This window comes from Saccopteryx leptura, chromosome 5 (genome assembly GCF_036850995.1).
Source record: "Saccopteryx leptura isolate mSacLep1 chromosome 5, mSacLep1_pri_phased_curated, whole genome shotgun sequence".
In the NCBI taxonomy this organism is placed as follows: Eukaryota; Metazoa; Chordata; class Mammalia; order Chiroptera; family Emballonuridae; genus Saccopteryx; species Saccopteryx leptura.
Window position 1 is genome coordinate 61,784,928 of NC_089507.1, and position 22,768 is coordinate 61,807,695.

The window sequence follows — 22,768 nt, forward strand, 5'->3', positions numbered from 1 at the left end:
ACAAGGCTCCAGCTCCTTAGAGGAACATATAGGCCCTTGTGGAAGGGCAGCATGTCCTAGTGGATATGAGAATGAGTTCTAGGACCAGACAGCCTAGGTTAGAATACAAATTATGCTCCTACCAACGGTGTGGCCTTAACTAAATACTTACAACAGTATGTCATTAAAACTGTTAGCTTTTATTAATATATTAATATTTTCTGGTCCCCCCTTCACTTCCTGTGCTTACTTTCTGACTGCTTTGCAATTACTCGAAGTGCTCTGCAGTATGATACCTTTACTCTTTCATTCCTTCGTAGTTACTGATACCTCCTTCTCTGTCACCTCCCTCCCCACCCCACGCTGCTTATTCCTGTCTCATCTTTTAACATTTAGTTCAATAGTTACTTTAAGGCTGAAGTGACTTTTGCTTGACTAGATAGTATATGTCTCTCAATAGCTCCTCTGATATTCATCTATATTTATTTCTATTACAATTACCACATGGTATGACATTATAATGTTTATGTATCTCTTCACCTTCATGAGACCAGAGGCAACTGGAGAGCAGGAATTATGAATTTATATCTCATTTGTCTTTGTGCCTGACATAGTCCCCAGCATATAGTAGGCAATAATAAAAATGTTTGTTGAATATATAGGAAATTACCATATACAGAGTGTTACTTGCAAACAACTCTTAGACTTCCTCTTTAATATGTGGTTCAGTACTGCTTGATTGAGATTTTTGTGATAAATTTCTTTTAAAATTTTCTTCCAGTGAAAGTCTTTTTTTTTTTTTTTAATTCTTAAGGCTTTCTTTTATATGACAGAGGTAACTCGACCCAGTTTTTTTTTTTTCTTTTCTTTCTTTTTTTTTTTTTTTTTATTAAGTGAGAGGCAGGGAGGCAAGGAGGCAGAGAGACAGACTCCCACATGCAACCTGACCAGGATCCACCCGGCAAGCCCCCTACAGGGTGATGCTCTGCCCATCTGGGGCTGCTGCTCCATTGCTCAGCAACAGAGTTATTTCAGCGCCTGAGGCAAGGCCATGGATTCATTCTCAGTGCCTGGGGCCAAATTGCTCAAACCATTTGAGCCATGGCTGCGGGCAGGGGAGAGGGAGAGAGAAAGAGAAGGGGAAAGGGGAGGGGTGAAGAAGCAGATGGTCACTTCTCCTGAGTGCCCGGGCCAGGAATTGAAACTGGGACTTCCATATGCTAGGCTGATGCTCTACAGCTGAGTTAACCAGCCAGGGCCAACTCAACCTAGTTTCCTTTTTACCTTGATTATCTCTAGTTATAGAGCTAAACATAATAATTTGTTTCAGTAACTGAATTGACTTAGGTGTCTGGTATTTTAATTTTCTTATATTAAGAAAATAAACTGTACTTAAAATTGTAGTAAATTTAAAATTATCATGGGTAGTGAGGAGTGTCAATATATTTAATTTTCATGGTGTGATAAGACCATAAAAGGGGCATGTAAATGAAATTAACTGTATCTGGTATGAGTACTGATATGAGCATATATATATATTATTTGTAGACTCAATTCCAATTATTTGTAAATGAAGACTCTAACTTTATGAAAGTGAATTGAGGGATCTAGTAGATTATATTAATTATGAATGATTTATAAAGATTGTGTATAAAGTGTATATATATGATTTTAGTGTTATAGGAAAGTTTTCATTTGGAATAAAGAAGCATAATTGTTGGCCCAAGAGTGTTCTAAATATATTTCTTATCCTAATATATTATAGCTGATGATCTGCTTTTTATAGGACATTGACAAGTGCCAGTAAAGACCTGCAGGATAATTTTCTGAAGGCTCTGGCAGTGAGAGAAGAAGACAATCGCAATGGAAAAGTGAGCGTGAGTACATTTCAACCAACAACTAAAAATGTATACTGAAGGCATAATTAGTATATAAATATAGTTAGTTAATAATATAACTTTTAATATCTGCCCCTAAGAGTAATTCATGAGGAATATAATATGGCTTTTATTATTTATATATTATAGAAATATATGTAGAAATGTTATATTCTAATTTATATCCATAGAAGCCACCAAATGGTGAAAAAAGGTAGATTCTATACATCTATTGCAGAGACAGTGCCAAAATTTGGCAGACTGGTTGTCATCCCCAACTCTGTGCTAGTCCTTTATGGAAACTTCCTACTTCTTTTTGACTCAACCTTTTAATAGTCTTCTCCAAGTTACATCATCCAATCGTTCCCATGTTGTGCCCCTACCTACCTGATTTCATGGTACTACTACAAGCTAGCCCTAGAGTCTACCCTGCACTCATACCTTGCGAGACATGATAGAAACCATCATGAGAGATGTGATTTTGAATCATCCAGGGAGAAGAACATGCTCTTAAATTATTAAAATGTGTGCTATAGTTTCAAATATGTCAAGTTGCTAACATTATTTGGAATACGTATTTACTTTTACTCTTTGTTAGTATAATATTAGTGATAAAAGTCTTCTGTGAGTCTTAAAATGTTCCAAGACAAAATACAGTTTCATACTGAAATTATAGTAGGTGAGTTACAGAAATGTAATTGTGGTAGCATGATGGAATTTTTGGAGCAACAGAAAAAAAAATATGAAAGGATGTCTATTTTTACCAAAATTATTCTCAATAAAATGTTGGAATTTTTCTCACTAGCAGAACCCCATGGAAATTTTACATACAGACCAAATTGTTGATGTCCTTTACAAATTAAAAAAAAAATCATACCTTGACAATGTAATTGAATAGAATTAACCTGCATTTGAAATTACAGAAAGTTTCTTGAAGGAAGTGGGCTGAGTGAGATTTAAAGACGTGAAGTTGGAAATATGGCAGAGATGGGACTCTGGAGGGCCTTGTAAATCACAACAGGAAAGTTTAGAATTTATGTAACTGTTAAAATAAAGAGCAGTTAGAAATATGGGAAGAAGGGTAAAAAAATGTGGGGGTCATAGGAATCCTTGATAATGACCTTAAAGAGGCAGCAAAAGATTGTGATCAAGCAGGATAAAGACTGAAAAAAATCTGTGTTTGGCAACGTGTGTATTTTTAAAAATCCTGTCACAGGAATGTAAAGTACAGCATAAAGAATATAGTTAATAATATTATAATATCTATGTATGCTGTCAGGTAGGTACTATAAATAGCAGGGTAATCACTCTGTAGGTTATATAAATGTCTAATCACTATGTTATACACCTGAAACTAATCAACATTGTGTATCAACTGTAATTGAAAATTTTAAATAATTTTAAAAAAAGGATTTGACAAGAAAAATTTCATCCATAATAAGGATAGAAATCAGATTCCACAAGGTTGAAAAAATAGTTCATTGTTATACACTAGTATCAACACACACAAACAGCTTTAGAGAGTGTAAATCTGTGTTTTTCATCATAATGGTATACTTCCTCTAAAGTTCTCCTAAATATAAGTCAAAACACTTCACTTTTCACCATTTCACCTATCATTTACTTGATTTAAACCCCATTTTATCTTAAATAAATTAGTGCAACAGCCTCCTAACTGACACACTCAGGTAGTTTCTATTTAATCACTCACCATATTTCTTGTGCACCTGCTCAACCTGGAAAACTGTTCTAGTCACTTGAACAATAAGGCAATGAAGATTTTATGACCTTAAAGAGTTTATATTTTAGGAAGAAATACAGAAAATAAGTTAATAAAATAAAACTGGAACAATTAACTGTAGCTCTGGAAAGATGCTTAGAAGAACACAAAATTAGAAAATAGACTGGAGTGATTGAATGCAGTGCACTTGGTTGCTCTAACTACTGTGTACAGAAAAACCACTCTGAGGAGGTTACATCTGTTGGGACTTGAAATGGAGAAGATAACCATGGAATTTGAAGGGAGAGCACCCAAAACCTATAAATATTTTACAAGGAGATATCCCATGAAAAAAAGAACAGCATATTAAAATCTCCTGAGATAAAAGAAATCATGGCATATTCAACAGATGGTAAGAAGATTGGAATGGCTGGGATGTGTTACTAAAGGGGATGATAAAGACAAATGCAATCAGAGAAGAGTCAGCAGGCAGATCATATAGGTTTTAAGAAATGTTTGTTTTATTCTTTAACTTTATATTTATTCCTTTATTATTTTAATAGTCATGGATGATCATAGCAAAAAAAACCAAAAAAAAAACACCTGATGTGGTTTTCACTTCAGAATGATTGATCTCTCTGCTGCCATGCAGGGCAGGAGATGTGGGAAAAAGAATTAGAGCAGAGGCAAGAATTTAGGAAGCTCTTGTAATTAACCAGTAAGAGATGAAATTTAAATTAGTATGGTAGTGGTTGAAATAGAGGGAAACACCATGTCTATGTTTCGGAGGAAGATGAGGCAGGATTCACTGATGGATTGGATGTGAAAGATTAAAGAGGAGGTTGGGATAACTTTTAGGTCTTTGGCTTGAACAACTAGGTAGATAATGGTGGCACTTTAACAGGGAAACTCTTGAAGAATGCTTATTTCAGGAATCAATAATAGTCTGTCTTGGCTATATTAATCTTGTGATGCCTGTTTGATATCCAAGGGGAGAAGTTGACTGGTCATTTACATATAATGATCTGGAACCTGGGGAAGAAGTCTTGGCTAGAATAATAGAAAGTTATCCAAATAGAACATTATCATCATTTAACTGTTGTGTAAAGTCATGGATTTGCAAAGTTTACTAGGCAGAGAGTATAGGTAAAAAGATTGAAGTCCTATGAAAAATCTTTAGGACACTCCAATATTTAGAAATCTGGAATGTGAGGAGGAGCCAGCTTACAATACTGGGAAGTAGTAGGTATGAAAAAAATCAGGTGAGAGTGATGCTACAAATATGAGAGAAAAAGATTTAAATAGAATGAATACTCACTATCTGAAGTGCTGGTGAGAAGTTAAATATGATGACATATTAGTTTCTCATGGCAACCATAACCAAGTACCACAAACTGGGTGGCTGAAAACAGAGGAAATTTATTGTTTCACAGTTCTGGAGGCTAGAAGTGAGAAGTCAATATGGCAGCAGAACCTTGCTCTCTCTGAAAGAACAAGGAAAGAAAACTGGTCCATGCCTTTCCCTTTGCTTCTGCTATTGCCAGCAGTCATTGGTGTTTTTTGGTTTGTAGAGACATCACTTTCATCTCTGCCTCCATCAACACATGACATTTTCTCTATGTTTCTTGGTCTCTGTCTTCTGTTCTTAGAAAGTCATATTGGATTACCATCTCCCCAAGTAAATATGACTCCATATCAATTTATTACATCTGCAAAGATGCTACTTTTAAATAAGGTCATATTCACGGGTACCAGGGGTGAAGACCTCAACATATTTTTTAGACATACATAATTCAACTCATAAAAAATGATTAAAACTTTGCCATTGTTTATGGCTAGACCATTGGTTACATTGATGAGGGCTGTTTCAGTGGAAGGTTGTGGTTAAGTGTTTTACTAAAATATGTAAAGTAGAGAAAAATGTTTGGAAGTGAAGATAAGGAGAAGCAATCCTTTTTTTTTAGGAACTTTGCAGTGAAGTGTAGCATAAACATTGTGCATTAGCTGGTGTAGGGCCTGGCGTCCAGAAAGTTTGTTTTGTTGTGTTTTAAGAAGGATAATATTAGCCTGTGTCTTACGTTAATGGGCATCACCAAGTAGACAGAGAGGTATTGATGGTGTAGGGGAGAAAGAGGATACTTACTGGAGAGAATTCCTTAACCAGAGGGTGGTATCCAGAGCACTAGGAAAGAGTTTGCCTTTTAGAGGAGCAAAAGCCATAAATATGGTTATAGTAAGAGAGAAGAAAGAAGCTATAAACACTTCTCTGCCAAGTAGGTTGGTGGATTTCGATTTGGGAAGATGAGATAGCTGTGTGGCAAGTTTATATCTATTTTCTCTGCATTCTTACTTTAGACGTTTAATTACATTATTATGACCTTTTCCTCCCCTAGAAAAGGTCCTAAATTTAACTTTTATTCAAAATGCTAAGTAGTTAACACTTAATGTTGGGTGGGTAGTCACTGATTTGGAAACTGGAATCTTGTCAGTTTTATAGCATGGTAACTTTAAATATAACATATGGTCATTTATTTGGGCCTTTGAATTATTTGTATTATTACAATCAGCAGTATACATATCTTTGTATCAAAGTCAGCATTTAAGGCTTAATTTTCTATATCCTATTCTTGTATTAAAATAGACACCAACTGGTTTGGGGTTTTTTTTTTTTGTTTTTGTTTTTTTTGACACCAACTGGTTTTATAGTAAGCTATTCATAACAGAATACAACATATTTTAGAAAGATCTAATTATTAGGATCATAATCTTACTTAAAGGCCATTTACTAAATGGATATACTTTTTCAAAAGTAGTCTTATAAAATATGCAATATTCATGAGTTTTGGATTATGTTAATTTGCAGTCAGCAGAAACTGTATGTGAATTTTATGAGGGCTGAACTCTCCAGAGGAAATGACTATTTCCTAAGCATTAGAATTTCTCTACATAATGTGTGAGTTCAAAATATACCAAGAACTTCAACCCAGAGCCACATTTGCTACACTTTTTCTTTCATCTTATTGAGACCACATACTAAAAAATTATAATACGGTTTCAGAACTATCATAGTTGACCTGCATGGCCTAATAAGGCTGGAAGGACTAATTCTATCTCAACTTTCCTAGGTAATTGTCTTTAAATGTAGCTAGGAAGTTAGAAGATTAGATTTACTTTCCCACACACAACATTTTTTATTTTTATTTTATTTTTTTTTAAATTTTGTGATTCTGGTTGCAAATACCATTTTGTATAATTGAATCTTGTTCTGAATGTCTTCTTTCTTCCTAATTACAAGATTAATGTATTAGTTTTCTCCATTTAGGCCTTAAATTTATTCTACTATAGAGTTTGGAGCTTTGAAAAGCAGTACTCCTCTCTGTCCCCCATCCCTTTGGGGCCCCTTCCCATACATTCAATGCTTACGTTTTAGGATTATTTGCTTATTACTACCATTCCCATAAAGCTACTGCTTGGCCATGTAGTCTCAGGCTATGCCCTGGGAGGGAGCAGGATTTTAGGAAAATATCATTAGCTCATATAATTGCTACTCAAAGAATAAAAATTCTTGAAAATGTACTTCCTTAAAACTTTCCAGGGTACAAAGGGTGGGATCCTGTTCATAGATATTGTTTAGATAAATTACTTTTTTTAAAACTTGTAATCAATCCAGGGTTAACCCAATTTAATTTAGAATCAGTATTATTTTACAAATGCCTCTGAATTTCATATACATATATACTATATATGTCTATGTATTAATATATGTACTTATTAATAGATACATATATAAGCACCACATATAAACACACTTACATTTCTTTCTTTACATCTTTTCCAAAATATTGTTTTAAACTACTATGATGTTTCGTGCATTCAGTTCGAAAACCACATTGAACTTTATGTGCACTGCATGCACAAAAATATTTAAAATGATTAATTGTATAGTACTTCAAATGACAGGCACAATGAGCATTTTTTCCTTATAAGGTAACTACTTAATTTTATTTTCAACATTAGCCATTCATGTATGATTACATTTCTACATTTTGCCTCATGTATTTCATTTTTAATTTATTTTTATTTTTAATTTATTGTGTTGACATGTTTTCAAGTGTATCATGTATTTCATATTTTAAAATTATTTAAAGACTAAAATTATTAACCATTTCCTTCTCATTTGTAAGCAGACTTTGTTTTCTGATTGCTCATGCTATGGAGTTTCTGACACTACCAGACAGTGAGGCGTTAATTAAGTGTATGCTTATGGAAAAACACAATAAGCAGGTCAGGTTCTAGAGATCCAGAAACTCATGTCAGTGTTGCAAATTACAGTGCTGCAGGTGGCTATAAATATTCACAGAGAACTGAATACATTGTATTAATATATGAAATATTGCAAAATGCATTTTCCCAGAAAAGAACAGTGAACATGTCAAAAAGATTAAATATTTAAATGAGGCTGAGATTAAGGGAATATTTTTTTTTTACAATTTATAGAAATATCTTAATACATATGGTAAAATTGCAAAGAATGCTTGAAATAAGATGTAACATCTTGAGAGCATTTTATGTATTGATATATGCTAGAGACTAAGGAAAAATTTAGAGGCCAATATGTGATGATTAAAGAGAAAAAATGAGTTATTCTGAGACAATAATATCCAATTTCTTTCTAAGCTACTCTGCGGTATTTGCATAGTTTATCAATCTCTTTTCTATCTTGGTATCTATGACATAATTATCTTACAGTTTTTCTAATTTCTTCTGACTCAATCTCTTTCTTGAGCTGACCTCCTTATATCTCCACTTGACTGGCATTGCATCTCTTTCACTATACACATTTTCTCTTGGTGAATCACTCAGACCCATGAACTTACTGAGTATATGCTTCTTGCTACCAAAACAGAGGCCGGATATTTGCAGGCCATCTGTTTATTAATTTATTCAATTATTTATGAAATGGTAATAATTGGCTCAGTACCAGGCATTGTACTAGCTTCTGGAGATACAATGGATCACAAGTGCCTTATGGAACCTAGAGTTGCTTGGGAAAAATGTATATAATCAACTAAGCATACAAATAAATAAAGCAAAATTGCAATTGTGATAGGTGCTATGAAGGAAAAATACAAAAAATTCTGATTCTGTATCATTGTGTTGAGAGATGATATGATCAGATTTTCAGATAGAAAATATCAGTGTGCCATCAGTATATAGAATACATTATAGAAAAGATAAAGCAGATATCAATAAATGTTGCAAGATCTTTTAGGAGAAGATGAGATGGACCAGAAAGAGGACAAGGGAGATAACAAGAAGAGGATTGATTTGAGAGCTATTTAGAAAGCAACTAGGCAGGATGTAATGACAGGATATGGCTGAGGAAGAGTTTGAGGCTATGGGAGTGTCCATAAAGAATAGAGAATCACAGCTAGATAGAGGTGCTGCTACTCTTTGAGACATGGTTCAGTCAAAGATCAGAAATGGGTTGCAGAGGATCTGATTTTGGAGATACTGAGTTTGAGTTGTCTTTGACAAAAGTTGTTGAGATGTTAAGTATATAACTAGAGGAAAAGATCCCCTGAATTCAACCCCAGTGTTTATTTTCACATTGCTATACCTCAGACACTTACATTTGATCTACAATTAAACCAAATACCTTTTCCTCCTTTATTCCTCAGACCTTACATCTATGTAGTCACCATGCCCAGTTAAATCTACATAGCAAATAGCATAGATATTGCTTCAGAGATGATGGGTATCCATGAAAGAAATTACGCAAATGGTTGCTGTGATCAGATATATATTTTAATAAGAGTACACTGGCAGGAGTATGTGAGAATAAGTTTGTCTCTGATGGTTAGAGGATGATACATAAGATAGTGAGGTCAACTGGGAGGTCTTTGTAACATTTCAGACAACAGATAATAAAAGGCTTGGATACATAAATGACAGAATAAATGGTAGGAAAAAGACAGATTTGAGTAATTTAGGAGGTAATTGCACACCATGCAAAAATATTTGATATAGAAAATGGTGAGAAGGTATTTTTGAGTCCTATCCACATGGTTCTATTTGGGGGATTCCGTGGAGTTTATACAGCTGATGATAATTTTATTAGTGGAAAGAGAAGTGTGATTCTGGCTTAGAGGGTTTAGTGTGGTTCAGTGGTTAAGAGTAAGAAATTGGAGGTGGACAGTAACTAGACTCAGGTTCGAGATTTACTATTTAACCTGTATTACCAATTGCAAAAGGACTATATGAGTTTTGTAAGCCATAAGGTCCTGCTCTGTAATGTTAGAATTAAGAATACTCTCATCTTAATATTGAGTACTTAATAAAAAATGTAAATTAAACACTTGGCACACAAAATGATACAAATAATTAATAAATAATATGATCTCTGCAGTAAAAGAAAATAACATTGTTAAAGCTATAATTGTGAATAAAATGGAAGTTTTAGAAAATATGCAATACTTTTGTTGATAATTTTTAAAGGAAGCATTGAATCATTTTAAGTCTCCCTTTAGAAGAGATGGTTGAATGGGTACCCTGAGACAGATACATACAGACTTTATTAGAGATCTACAGATTATAGTTTATTGGCAAGATATCATAGCAATCAGAATATTAAGAAAAACGCTTCATGTTATGAAATTTTTTTGAATCTTTTTATGTTAGAGGAATCCAAATTTTATTTTATTAATTTTCTACTCTAGCAAACCACTTTGCTATTGCCATAAACAAAGATGGAAAAGACATGGGCCCTTCCTACAGTGTTTCTAGTGTAGTGTGATTATGTAACTCTTTAGAGTGACTTGAAGTAGTGGAGTAGATGAAGTTTCTATTTCTCAGATGGTAGTAAATTAAGAATCCTGGATTTATTGAATGGAAAAAAACAAAAATAAAATATTCTCTTCCTAATCATGGACTCGGGAGGATTGTAATGAAAGGTCATATGCTGTTCCGGGCTGGGAAAGTGGAACCTGTTGACACTTATTTTCCCACTGAATGTTGACTATGTAAACAGTTACATGGCCAAATAGTTGGGGCTTTGAAATATGCATTATTGAAGCTGGTATAAAAGCACTGCTTACGGCTTTTTCTTCAGAGTCATTCAAAGAAACCACTGTACGTGGGTCAGGAAAACCTATGAATTAGGCAGTTCCTAATATACCCATTTCCTGTGTTGAAATCTCTATGAAACATAAGATTGCGTTGTATATGACCAGTAACATTGTGCTGACATGATCTTTTCCCTCCTTGCTATTTTCCAACTTCTATAAAATGTTCCCTTTTAAGAAAATGAAGGTATTATACAGATGTTTATTTCCTTTTTAATCGAATCCATGCTTGTCCACTAATAAACCCTTATGGAAATTATATGACTCATACAATCTTACCTTCATTTTAAACAAATTACATCAATGTTTGTGGAAAATAAAATGCACATCAACTTCCATTTCACTAAAAAACGTATAGTTGAACAGATCTTTATTTATTTTTTTATTTCCTGTTTAAAAATATTATACAGAGGCAGTGAGAAATTCTGTGGGGTGTATGGAGCCATATTAATCTGAGTTTGATTCTTGGGTTTCCCACTTATTGCTAGCTAAACACAAGTTCCTCGACTCTACAGAACCTGAGTCCCCCACCCACAAAATGATAGTAGGTGTAATACAGCGAAGATATTTCTAGAATAAAATTATAGAATAATGTTTAAAGCACAAATAAGCCTAATCCTTAGTAAGTGTTTAGTTAATTATGCATAACGTGTACTGTGTTAGTTCAGGTTTTCTAGAAGCAGAGCCTAAGATGCATTTTTTAGTGCAAGTGATTTTAGTGAGGATGTTCTCTCACGTGAAACCTGCTATGGACAGGAGGGAAACATGATGGTGTAGAGCAGTGGTCCCCAACCCCTGGGCCGCAGACTGGTACTGGTCTGTGGGCTATTTGGTACTGGTTCGCAGAGAAAGAATAAATAACTTACATTATTTCCGTTTTATTTATATTTAAGTCTGAACGATGTTTTATTTTTTAAAAATGACCAGTTTCCCTCTGTTACATCTGTCTAAGACTCACTCTTGACACTTGTCTCGGTCACATGATACATTTATTCATCCTACCCTAAAGGCCGGTCTGTAAAAATATTTTCTGACATTAAACCGGTCCATGGCCCAAAAAAGGTTGGGGACCACTGGTGTAGAATGCATTCTGATACAATTCATGCTCCAGGGCTCCCTGTGTGAGCAGGTGAACTCAGTGGAAATCTAGCCTCAAGTCTGATCACACAGAATGCTCTGGAGCATGAGATGCATCAGTTTGTTCTGCCTTGAGGCAAGGAGTGTGTGCTTATACCCAGTCCTCTACACCTTTCCTGTCTCCATCAATTAATCATCAGCTGCCACAGGGGGTTAAGCAGAAGGAGAATAAAGTGACTCCTGTCAGCAAGGGACACTCTTTTTTGAGGGTTGTGCAGGTGTGAACCATTAGCCTTGAACACCAGGCAGCACCTGGAGCTCGATGCAGCAGCTTGGGAAAGGTGATGGGAGGAACACCGCCACCATACACTGCACACAGAAAAGCTTAGTTTTTGCCATCTTTGAAGAGGATGAATGTCAGTCTTTCAATCATGTAATCTTATATAGACAAAACTATTTTAAGATATTTAAATTAATTATTTCCATATGAAAGTTTATTTCTTTACTTATCTCATTTTATCAATAATTTTTATAGGAAAGTTTTTGGGTTTTTTTTTAGTGTGTCACTCCCATGGTCACTTGAAGTAAAATAAAATGTATTCCATTGCAAAGGCACTTGATTTACAAATCATCAGAAGTCCAAACATAGTTTTCAGGTTGAGAAATTTTGCATATATAATAAACTTCCCGTTTAAGTCTTACATACACTAGTATAAATTCCTATAAGAAGAGGCACTGTTTTGTTTGGATTAACAGATTAAATCAGCAGATCTAATTATAAGTGAACAACCAGCATTATGTCCAAGTGCATTCACAAAAGATATATTTGCCATTGTAAGTAATAGTTACCATCATAATGAAAGGAGATACAATTTATTACTTTCTGAACACTATGCATCATCAGATATAATACAAATTGTTTTGAATGTTTTTAGCTTCTGTGGACTATTAAAAAAGAGTAAAGTAGCCCTGGCTAGATAACCTGGTTAGTTAGAATGTTGTCTTGATACACAGGGGTCATGGGTTTTCTTTCTGGTCAGGGTGCATACAGGAACATATCGATGTTTTTGTCTCTTTTTCTCCTTCCCTCTTTCTCTAAAAAAGTCAATAAATAAATTTTTAAAAATAGTAACGTTGATATAAGGTCATCAAAATTTTTAAATGAATCCCTTTGCTACATATGGAGTTATTTTATGCCTAAGATTCTATGCAAACAAGTTACCTTGGATATTTGGCTACTAGTGAAATATGATAGGATTGTTTAGACATTAATAGAAGTATAAATACTCTAATAATACATTAATCTTCTTCATAAATAAAAATAGAACTAAAAAATGATAAAAAGCTAATTGACTCATAGCATGTGTACTGATAACAAAAGTATATGTGGACTTTCAAATCTACAGTTTCTTAACCACCAATCTGAAATCCACAAAGTTCTAAAAACAAAAGAATTTTTAAAATTTGAAATAAAATAATTTGGAAATGAAACCTGACATGATATGGGTTATTATAGACTTTATCTCATTTAATGTGACTATCCCTTGAGTTCACTGCAGAAAAATTAATGTGTCTGGTTACTGGATGCTATCCTAGGCCTCCTGGGAATGTTGATTAATATATGTTTATCTACTACATTACTTTACGAAAATCCATATATTCTGAATTCTAAAACAATTCTAGCTCCAAAGATTTTAGATAACGGATCATGAACTTACATACTTATAAATACATGAAATACTGTATTAATTATGGTAAAGTGAGCTTTATAAGAAAGCAAAAACAATTTTAATGGTTTAATAACAAATATGGGTTGCTTCTTGCTTACTTGCTTGTCCATGTTAAATGTATAGTAGGCTTTTTTTGTTTCATGCACTCATTCAGGAAATTACATTGATAGGCAAGTGCTATTATCTTTATTATATAGTTTCTGAAAATTCTCTGAATATTGAGAATCAGCTCAGGAGTGACGTCAGAGTAACAGTGATGTGAGAGATACTCTTGATCTCTCCCCTTGAAATTTCAACAAATTCAACAACTATATTCAGAGAGCAAACTCCAGGAGCACCTGAAATAAACACACACCAGATAAAGGTATAAATGGGTGAGAAGGCAGCCAAATACAGAATCCGCTCACAAGGAAATAAACCAGACATCGGAGTTTTTTTCTTTACTTGCCGATCTGAGGGAGGGAGGCACTTTTAACATGAGTTTTGTTTTGGAGCTGGGAGAAATGGAGAGAGTGAGGCGCAGAAGGGAAGGAGATGAATTAAGGTGAGCGTACAACCGAAAGCAGGAACATGGCTGGTTCCCAGCATCAGCCTGCATCACCGGGCTCTATTTGTGATTGTAGGCACTGGGTACACACATAGCCTGTGGCATGCTCCCGAGATTGACGTGCAAATAGCCCATGGAGATTGGCCAGCAGGGCACTGAGGCATGCTCTATCTGCCTGCATGGCCCATGGAGTTTGACCTGCATGAAGAGGAGGTGGCTTGATCTGCAATCTGCGCAGTGCCTGCCCTGCTCCCGAAGCTCAGGCGCCAGCTGGTAGCATGCAGCCTCTATCCTGCCTACGGAAGTGCTTTGAGTGGTATCAGAGAAAGAACCAGGCAGTGTCTCCCACAGCCTCCCAATCCCCACATTGCTCCCTTGCTCTGCGAACAGTGGCGGTAGTGGATCTCCCACAGCTAAGTTTCCTGGCCAACCTCTCCTGTGAAAGGCAGAGGTGCCAGGCATTTGGTGTCCTGCTCTGTTGGGACGTGGGGAGAGGCACGTGAAGACCTGAGACTGCCATTGCCAGAGCCATAAAATTGCAAAGCCCTAACAACAAGCACCTCTTACCAACGTCACTGTGGCCCTGCCTACATAATTACAAAACTGACCCCTCGGAAGAACTCCACCTGAGAACCTCACAGAGAAAAAAATGTAGTTCAGTTCCATCTCCCAGAAAAAGGGGAAATTACCTCTCAAAACTAGAAAATACACATTTTTGCTTTTCTCATTTTTTTCTTCTTTCCTTTTTCTTCTTTATCTTTTTTCCGTTCGAACTTTATTATTAGTTGTTGTTTTTTATGAGGGCTTTATTTCTTACTCCTTCTCTTTTACTTTTTTTTCCTCTCTTCCTTTTTCTTCTTACTTTTTTCCTTTTTCTTCTCATCTGAACATCATTTTTCATCAAATTATTATAGTTTGAACTCATAATTTTTTTGTGGCATTTCACTTGTTTTTGACTGCATTTCTTCTCTCTCTTTTCATTTTTCCTCAGTTTCTGCTCCTTCTTTGTAGTTTTTGTTCTACTGATCATTTTTCATAGAATTTTTCATTTTTTACTGTATTTTTTCAATTTTTGTGTGTGTGTGTGTGTGTGTGTGTGTGTGACAGAGAGAGTCAGAGAGAGGGACAGATAGGGATAGACAGGAAAGGAGAGAGATGAGAAGGATCAGTTCTTCGTTGTGGCACCTTAGTTGTTCGTTGACTGCTTTCTCATATGTGCCTTGATCAGGGACTACAGCAGACTGAGTGACACCCTGCTCAAGCCAGTGACCATGGGCTCAAGCTGGTGAGCTTTGCTCAAACCAGATGAGCCCCTACTCAAGCTGGCGACCTCAGGGTCTTGAACCTGGATCCTCTGCGTCACAATCTGACACTCTATCCACTGCGCCACTGCCTGGTCAGGCTATTTTTTCAATTTTTATTTTTATATTTTTAGTTATCTCTTGTTAGTGTTATTAACAATACAATTCTCAAATGCCATCAAAGAAAAAGAATTCAAATATCTTGGATACACAAGACAGAGATGAGCTCAGACAGATGATGAAAAATCTCCAGGAAAAAAATCATAATCACATGGAAACCTTGGAGCTAGATGACAGAGAATTCAAAATTAAAGTTCTAAAAATACTCAATGAGATACAAGAAAAGACTGAAAGGTAATTTAGGGAGCTCAAAAAACAATTTAGTGAACAAAAATGTTCTTCACCAAGGAAATTGAAACTGCAAAAAAAAAAATTTAACCAAACAGAGATGAAAAACTCAATACATGAACTGAAAAATGAGGTAACAAGCTTAGCTAATAAAACAGGCCAGCTAGAGGAGAGAGTTAGTGACATTGAAGATAGGCAACTAAAGATACTACAAAGAAAGAAGATAGAGACTCACTAATTAAAAAAAAATGAGAAAGCCCTACAAGAACTGTCTGACTCCATCAGAAAGAACAAGAACATAATAATAGGTATATCAGAAGAAGAGGAGAGGAAAAAGGGCATGGAGAACATATTCAAACAAATAATTGATGAGAACTTCCCAAGCCTGTGGAAAGAATTAGAGTTTCAAATCCAAGAAGCAAACAGAACATGGAGTTACATCAACCCAAATAGACCTACTCCAAGGCACATCATAATGAAATTATCACAAATCAATGACAATGAAAAAATCCTCAAGGCAGGCAGCTAGGGAAAAGAAGAATATAACATATAAAGGAAGGCCTTTTAGACTATCATCAGATTTCTCAGCAGAAACTCTACAAGCCAGAAGAGTGGATACCAACATTTAAAGTATTAAAAGAGAAAAACTACCAGCCAAGAATACTATATCCATCAAAGCTATCCTTCAAATATGAAGGGGAAATAAAAACATTTACAGACATACAGAAGCTAAGGGAATTTATCACAAGAAAACACCCACTTCAGGAAATACTAAAGGGGGTTATCTGATAAGATACAAAGAATAAAACAAAACAAAACTACAAGTAAAAGCTCCAACAAGACCACAATAAAAACAAGAACAATCTGTGACAACAATAAAATAAAAAGGGAGAGGACAAAGATCAGTAGTAGTAAAGGAGGATGGAGTACAGAAGCACTCTTGAGATAATGTATGTGAATGAGTATGATCATTTTTCTTTTAATAACCTAATGGTATTAACCCCTGAACATGCCACTACTGAAACACATAGCTTAAAAAAAGAAAAAAAATAGAGGAAAAAGTGTAGAATACAACCAAACAAAAAGAAATAATAGAAAAGTAAAAGAAAAGAACCAAACAAGACACAGAGCTATTAGAAAGCAATACATAAAATGGCAATAGGAAACCCTCAACTGTCAATAATTATATTAAATGTAAGTGGATTAAACTCACCAATAAAGAGGCACAGAGTAGCAGATTGGATCAAAAAGCAAAACCCGCCTGACCAGGTGGTGGCGCAGTGGATAGAGCATCGGGCTGGGATGCAGAGGATCCAGATTTGAGACCCTGAGGTCGCCAGCTTGAGTGCGGGCTCATCTGGTTTGAGCAAAAAGCCCACCAGCTTGGACCGAAGGTTGTTGGCTCCAGCAAGGGGTTACTTGGTCTGTTGAAGGCCTGTGGTCAAGGCACATATGAGAAAGCAATCAATGAACAACTAAGGTGTTGCAACGTGCAATGAAAAACTAATGATTGATGCTTCTCATCTCTCCGTTCCCATCTGTCTGTCCCTGTCTATCCCTCTCTCTGACTCTCTCTCTGTCTCTGTAAAAAATAAAAAAAATAAAATAAAAAAAGCAAAACCCAACTGTATGCTACCTTCAAGAGACATGTAAGCTACAAGGATAAAAATAGATTCAAAGTGAAAGGTTGGAAAATGATTCTCCAAGCAAATAATATCCAAAGAAAAGCAGGTGTAGCTATACTCATATCTGACAATGCTAACTACAAGACAACAAAGGTCACCAAAGACAAAGATTGTCATTTCATAATGATAATGGGAGCATTGTAACAAGAAGACATAATACTTCTTGACACATATGCACCAAACTGGGGAGCACCAAAATATATAAGACATCTACTAACTTACCAAAAATAGAAACCAACAAAAATACAATCATACTTGGTGATCTCAATATACCACAGATGGTTCTAAATTGTTCATCCAAACAGAAAATCAATTAAGAAATATTGACCTTAAATGAAACACTAGAACAAATGGAAATAATAACCGTCTATAAGACATTTCATCCAAAATGTCAGAATATACATGTACGTGAAACATTCTCAAGAATAGACCATATGTTGGGTAACACAGCTAACATCAATAAATTCAGAAAAATTGAGATTATACCAAGCATATTCTTTGACCACAAGGCTTTGAAACTAGAATTCAATTTCAAAAAAGAAGTATACTAACCAATAAAAATGTGGAAATTAAACAGCATACTTCTAAAAAATTACTGGGTCAAAGGAGAAATAAAAGCAGAGATAAAAAGATATATACAGACAAATGAAAATGACAACACAACATATCAGAAACTCTGAGATGCAGCAAAAGTGGTAATAAAAGGGAAGTTCATATCATTACAGGTTTATATAAAAAAATAAAAGAGAGCCCAAGTAAACAACTTAACATCACATCTTAAGGAACTAGAAAAAGAAGAACAAAGATAACCCAAAACCAGCAGAAGAAAGAAAATAATAAAAATTAGAGTAGAAATAAATGAAATAGAGAACAGAAAAACTATAGAAAAAAATTAATACAACAAAGAGCTTGTTTTTTGAAAAGATCAACAAAATTTGACAAATCCCCAGCAAGACTCATTAAGGAAAAAAGAGAAAAGACTCATATAAACAAAATCCAAAATAAAGAGGAAAAATTACTACAAATATCATAGATATACAAAGGATCATTGTAGAATACTATGAAAAACTATATGCCACCAAATGCAACAATCTAGAATAATGAATAAATTCCTAGAACTATACAATCTTCTTAGACTGAATCACAAAGAAGTAGAAAGCCTAAATAGACCCTAAACAGGGAGAAAATATAAATACTATAAAAAACCTCCCCAAAAATTAAAGTGAGGGGCCAGTTGGCTACACTAGTGAATTCTACCAAGCACTCAAAGATTTGGTTCCTATTCTACTCAAAGTCTTCCAAAAAAATTGAAGAAGACGCAATACTTCCAAACACATTTTAATGAGGCCAACATAATGCTAATACCAAAACCAGGCAAGAACAATACAAAAAAAGAAAACTACAGACCAATATCTCTAATGAATACAGATGCAAAAATCCTAAACAAAATACTAGCAAATTGAATACAACAACACATTAAAAAAATAATGCATTACAATCAAGTGGGATTTATTCCAGAAGCACAAGAATGGTTCAACATATGTAATATGATTAACATAATAAACCATATCAACAAAACAAATACCAAAAATTATATGATCCTATAAATAGATGCAGAAAAGGCATTCAATAAAATACAATATCCTTTTATGTTTAAAACACTCAATAAAATAAGTATAGAAGGAAAATACCTCAACATAATAAAGGCCAAATATGACAAAACATAAGCTAATATCATACTAAATAGTAAAAAATTGAAAACTTTTTCTCTAAAATCTGAAACAAGACATGGTTGCCCACTCTCTCCACTCCTATTCAACATAGTGCTGGAAGTTCTAGCCAGAGTATTCAGACAAGAGAAAGAAATAAAAGGCATTCATACTGGAAAAGAAGAAGTAAAGGTTTCACTTTTTGCAGGTAACATGATCATGTATATAGAAAACCCCGAAGACTCCATAGAAAAGCTATTCAAAACAATAAACCAGTATAGTAAGGTCACAGGATACAAAATTAATATACAGAAGTCTATTGCTTTCTTATATGCCAACAATGAAACTTTAGAAAATAAACTAAAAAAAAATAATCCCTTTTATGGTTACAATAAAAATAAAATAAAATACCTAGGAATAAGCATAACAAAGAATGTAAAGGACCTGTATACTGAAAACTACAAAGCATTATTAAAGGAAACTGAAAAAGGCACAATGAAATAGAAGAATATCTCATGTTCTTGTATAGGAAGAATAATATAGTTAAAATGGCCATATTACCCAAAGTAATATACAAATTTAATGCAATTCCCATCAAAATTTCAATGTAATTTTTTCAAGAAATGGAACAAAAAAGTCATCAGATATATATGGAACCATAAAAAACCCTGAATAACCAAAGTAATTCTGAGGAAAACAAACAAACAAAATGAAGCTGACTTCAAATTATACTAAAGCCACGATAATCAAAACAGCATCACACAAGTACACAGACTAAGGGAACAAAATCGAGAGCCCAGAAATAAAGCCAAATATATATGGCCAAATCATTTTTTATAAAGAAGCCAAAAACACACAACGAAGAAAAGAAAGCCTCTTAAATGGTGCTAAGATAATTGGAAAGCCACATGCAAAAGAATGAATGAAACTTGACTAGTTTGTCCCTTGGACAAAAATTAATTCAAAATAATCAAAAACCTAAATATAAGACCTGAATCAATAAATTACATAGAAGAAAATAAAGGTACTAAACTCATGGACCTTGGCTGTAGAGAAGGCAAGGGAAGTAAAGGCAAAGATAAATGAATGGGACTATATCAAACTAAGAAGCTTCTGCACAGCAAAAGAAACTGATAACAAAACAAACAGACAGCCAACTAAATGGGAGAAGATATTTGCAAACAAATAGCTCAGTAAAGGGTTATATTCAAATATAATATTCAAAATAAATAAAGAACTCACAAAACTCAGAAACAAACAAGCAAACAATCCAATAAAAAATGGGTAGAGGACATGAACAGATACTTCTCCCAAGAAAAAATACAAATGGCCAATAGATACATAAAAAGATGCTCATCTTCTCTAGCGATTAGAGAAATGCAAATCAAACCTATAATGAGATACCACCTCATACCTGTTAGATTAGTTATTATCAACAAGACAGGTAATAATAAGTGTTGGAGAGGATGTAGAGAAAAAGAAACCCTCATTCACTGTTGGTGGGAATATAAATTAGTATAACCACTATGAAAGAAAGTATGGTTGTTCCTAAAAAAATTAAGAACAGAGCTACCATATCACTCAGCAATCCCTCTACTATGTATATACCCCCAAAATATGAAAACATTGGTACGTAAAGACACATGCAGCCCCATGTTCATCACAGCATTATTCACAGTGGCCAAGACATGGAAACAACAAAGTGTCCTTTGATAGAGGATTGGATAAAGAAGATGTGGTACATATATATAATACAATGGGATACTACTCAGCTCTAAGAAATGATGACATGCTATCATTTATGACAACATGGATGGACCTTAATAACATTATACTGAGTGAAATAAGTAAAGCAGGAAAAGCTAAGAACTGTATGATTCCATTCATAGGTGGGACATAAAATTGAGATTCATGACATAAATAGGAGTGTAGTGGTTACCAGGGGGAGGGGGAAAGGAGAAGGAGGGAAATGAGGGAGGAAGAGGGACATAAAAAGGGAAAAATATAAGGTGATGGAGGATGATTTGAGTTGGGCTGATGGGTATACAATATAATCAACTGTCCAAATGATGTGGAGATGTTTGCCCAAAATATAAGTATACTAGTTGACCAATGTCACCCTGTTAAATTTAACCATCTAAATAAAAAGAAAAGAAAAAAGAGAATCAGTTTAGAAAAGAGAAAGAGGAGAATCATGCAGAAGATTCTTTATGGGTTAGGCCTAGAAGTGTGGTTTACAATACTCTGTCTCAGTTATCCCCACGGAGACTTGGTCATGTGGCCATATCTACTTGGGAAGCCTGGGACGCATGGGCTAGCTGAGTGTCAGGGAATTGGGCAATGTGATTTACAGAGTACCAGCTGATTCTGTTATCTGCCACTTAATACGTGTGGACACGTTATGTCATCTCTGTGTCATATTCTCAACACAAGATATCTATTCACAGAAAAATTATTGTTGTTATTATTATTATTATTATTATTGTGACAGGGACAGAGAGAGTCAGAGAGAGGGACAGATAGGGACAGACAGACAGGAAGGGAGAGAGATGAGAAGCATCAACTCTTTGCTGTAGCACCCTGGTTGTTCATTGACTGCTTTTCCTTGGGGTCTCGAACCTGGGTTCCATGTCCCAGTCTGACGTTCTATTCACTGCACAACCGCTTCGTCAGGCAACATTATTTCTTAATTAAGGCCACCACTGATCTTATTAAGTGAATGGCATTTAAGTTTCTAAAAATAAAGGAGAAGACTCTGAAAAAGAAGAATGTTCCTACCACAAAGTAACATATATTTTAAAGACAATATGGTACTAAATCATGGATAAATGTTCAACTCTACTAGTAATTAGAGAAATGAAAATTAAAATGTGTTATATTTCACACCCACAGGATTAAAAAAAATTAAAAAGATAATCTTTCCAAATGTAGGTAAGGATGTGAGGAAGTAAGAAATAATTTTCAAGTTCAGAGATGGCATGATAATACTGATTTTCACAATCTTTAGTAGAGATATATCTGAAAGAAATTGTTAAACATATATATAAAGGTCTATTGGAAAGTTCTGTCCGTTTTTGGAATAAAACAAAATACAAATTTTTCTTACCATCAATAAACTTTATTAAATAATATAAGTGCCATTATTATTAATGATTTCTTACCAGCGTGAGGGCAATTTGTATATCCCATTTTTGAAAAATGTTTTATCTTTTGATGCAAAAAATTAAACCAGTGCTTGTTTGATATCTTCTTTATTTTTGAATTTTTTGCCCTTCAAAAAATTTTGTAAGGACAAAATCAAGTGATAGTCGGAGGGTGTTTAGTCCGGGGGATATGATGGATGCCATAGACATACTTCTGTAGCATTTCTTCTTTGTTGAAATTCGTAAAAATTACAGTGGCGTAAATGAACTTTATCAGTAGCCATGCATACACTATCGCTTCACACATAAGACTAAAGTGAATCAACTTTGTTTTAGTTAATTTGCTATGTCAGTATGTATACATTAAGTGATAAAAATAGAAAGGCACACATGCGCCAAATAAACATGTGCTTACGTGTCGAAACTTGTTGTGATAGAAACGGACAGAACTTTCCAGTAGACCTTATATATTTATACATATATATGAAGATAATTACAAGTATGTGTGTTGTAGCATTTCTTAGATAG

At 34.5% G+C, this 22,768-nt stretch overlaps 1 protein-coding gene across 2 annotated transcripts in view; it reads left to right on the forward strand.

Annotated features, from left to right (window-relative positions):
• CFAP299 (cilia and flagella associated protein 299) overlaps window positions 1–22,768 on the forward strand; it is a 744,166-nt gene that overhangs the window by 302,284 nt on the left and 419,114 nt on the right. For both annotated transcript variants that reach the window (XM_066386151.1, XM_066386150.1), the window contains exon 3: window positions 1,766–1,856. In XM_066386151.1, the coding sequence (XP_066242248.1) occupies window positions 1,766–1,856 (91 nt within the window). The remainder of the gene's footprint in view (window positions 1–1,765; window positions 1,857–22,768) is intronic.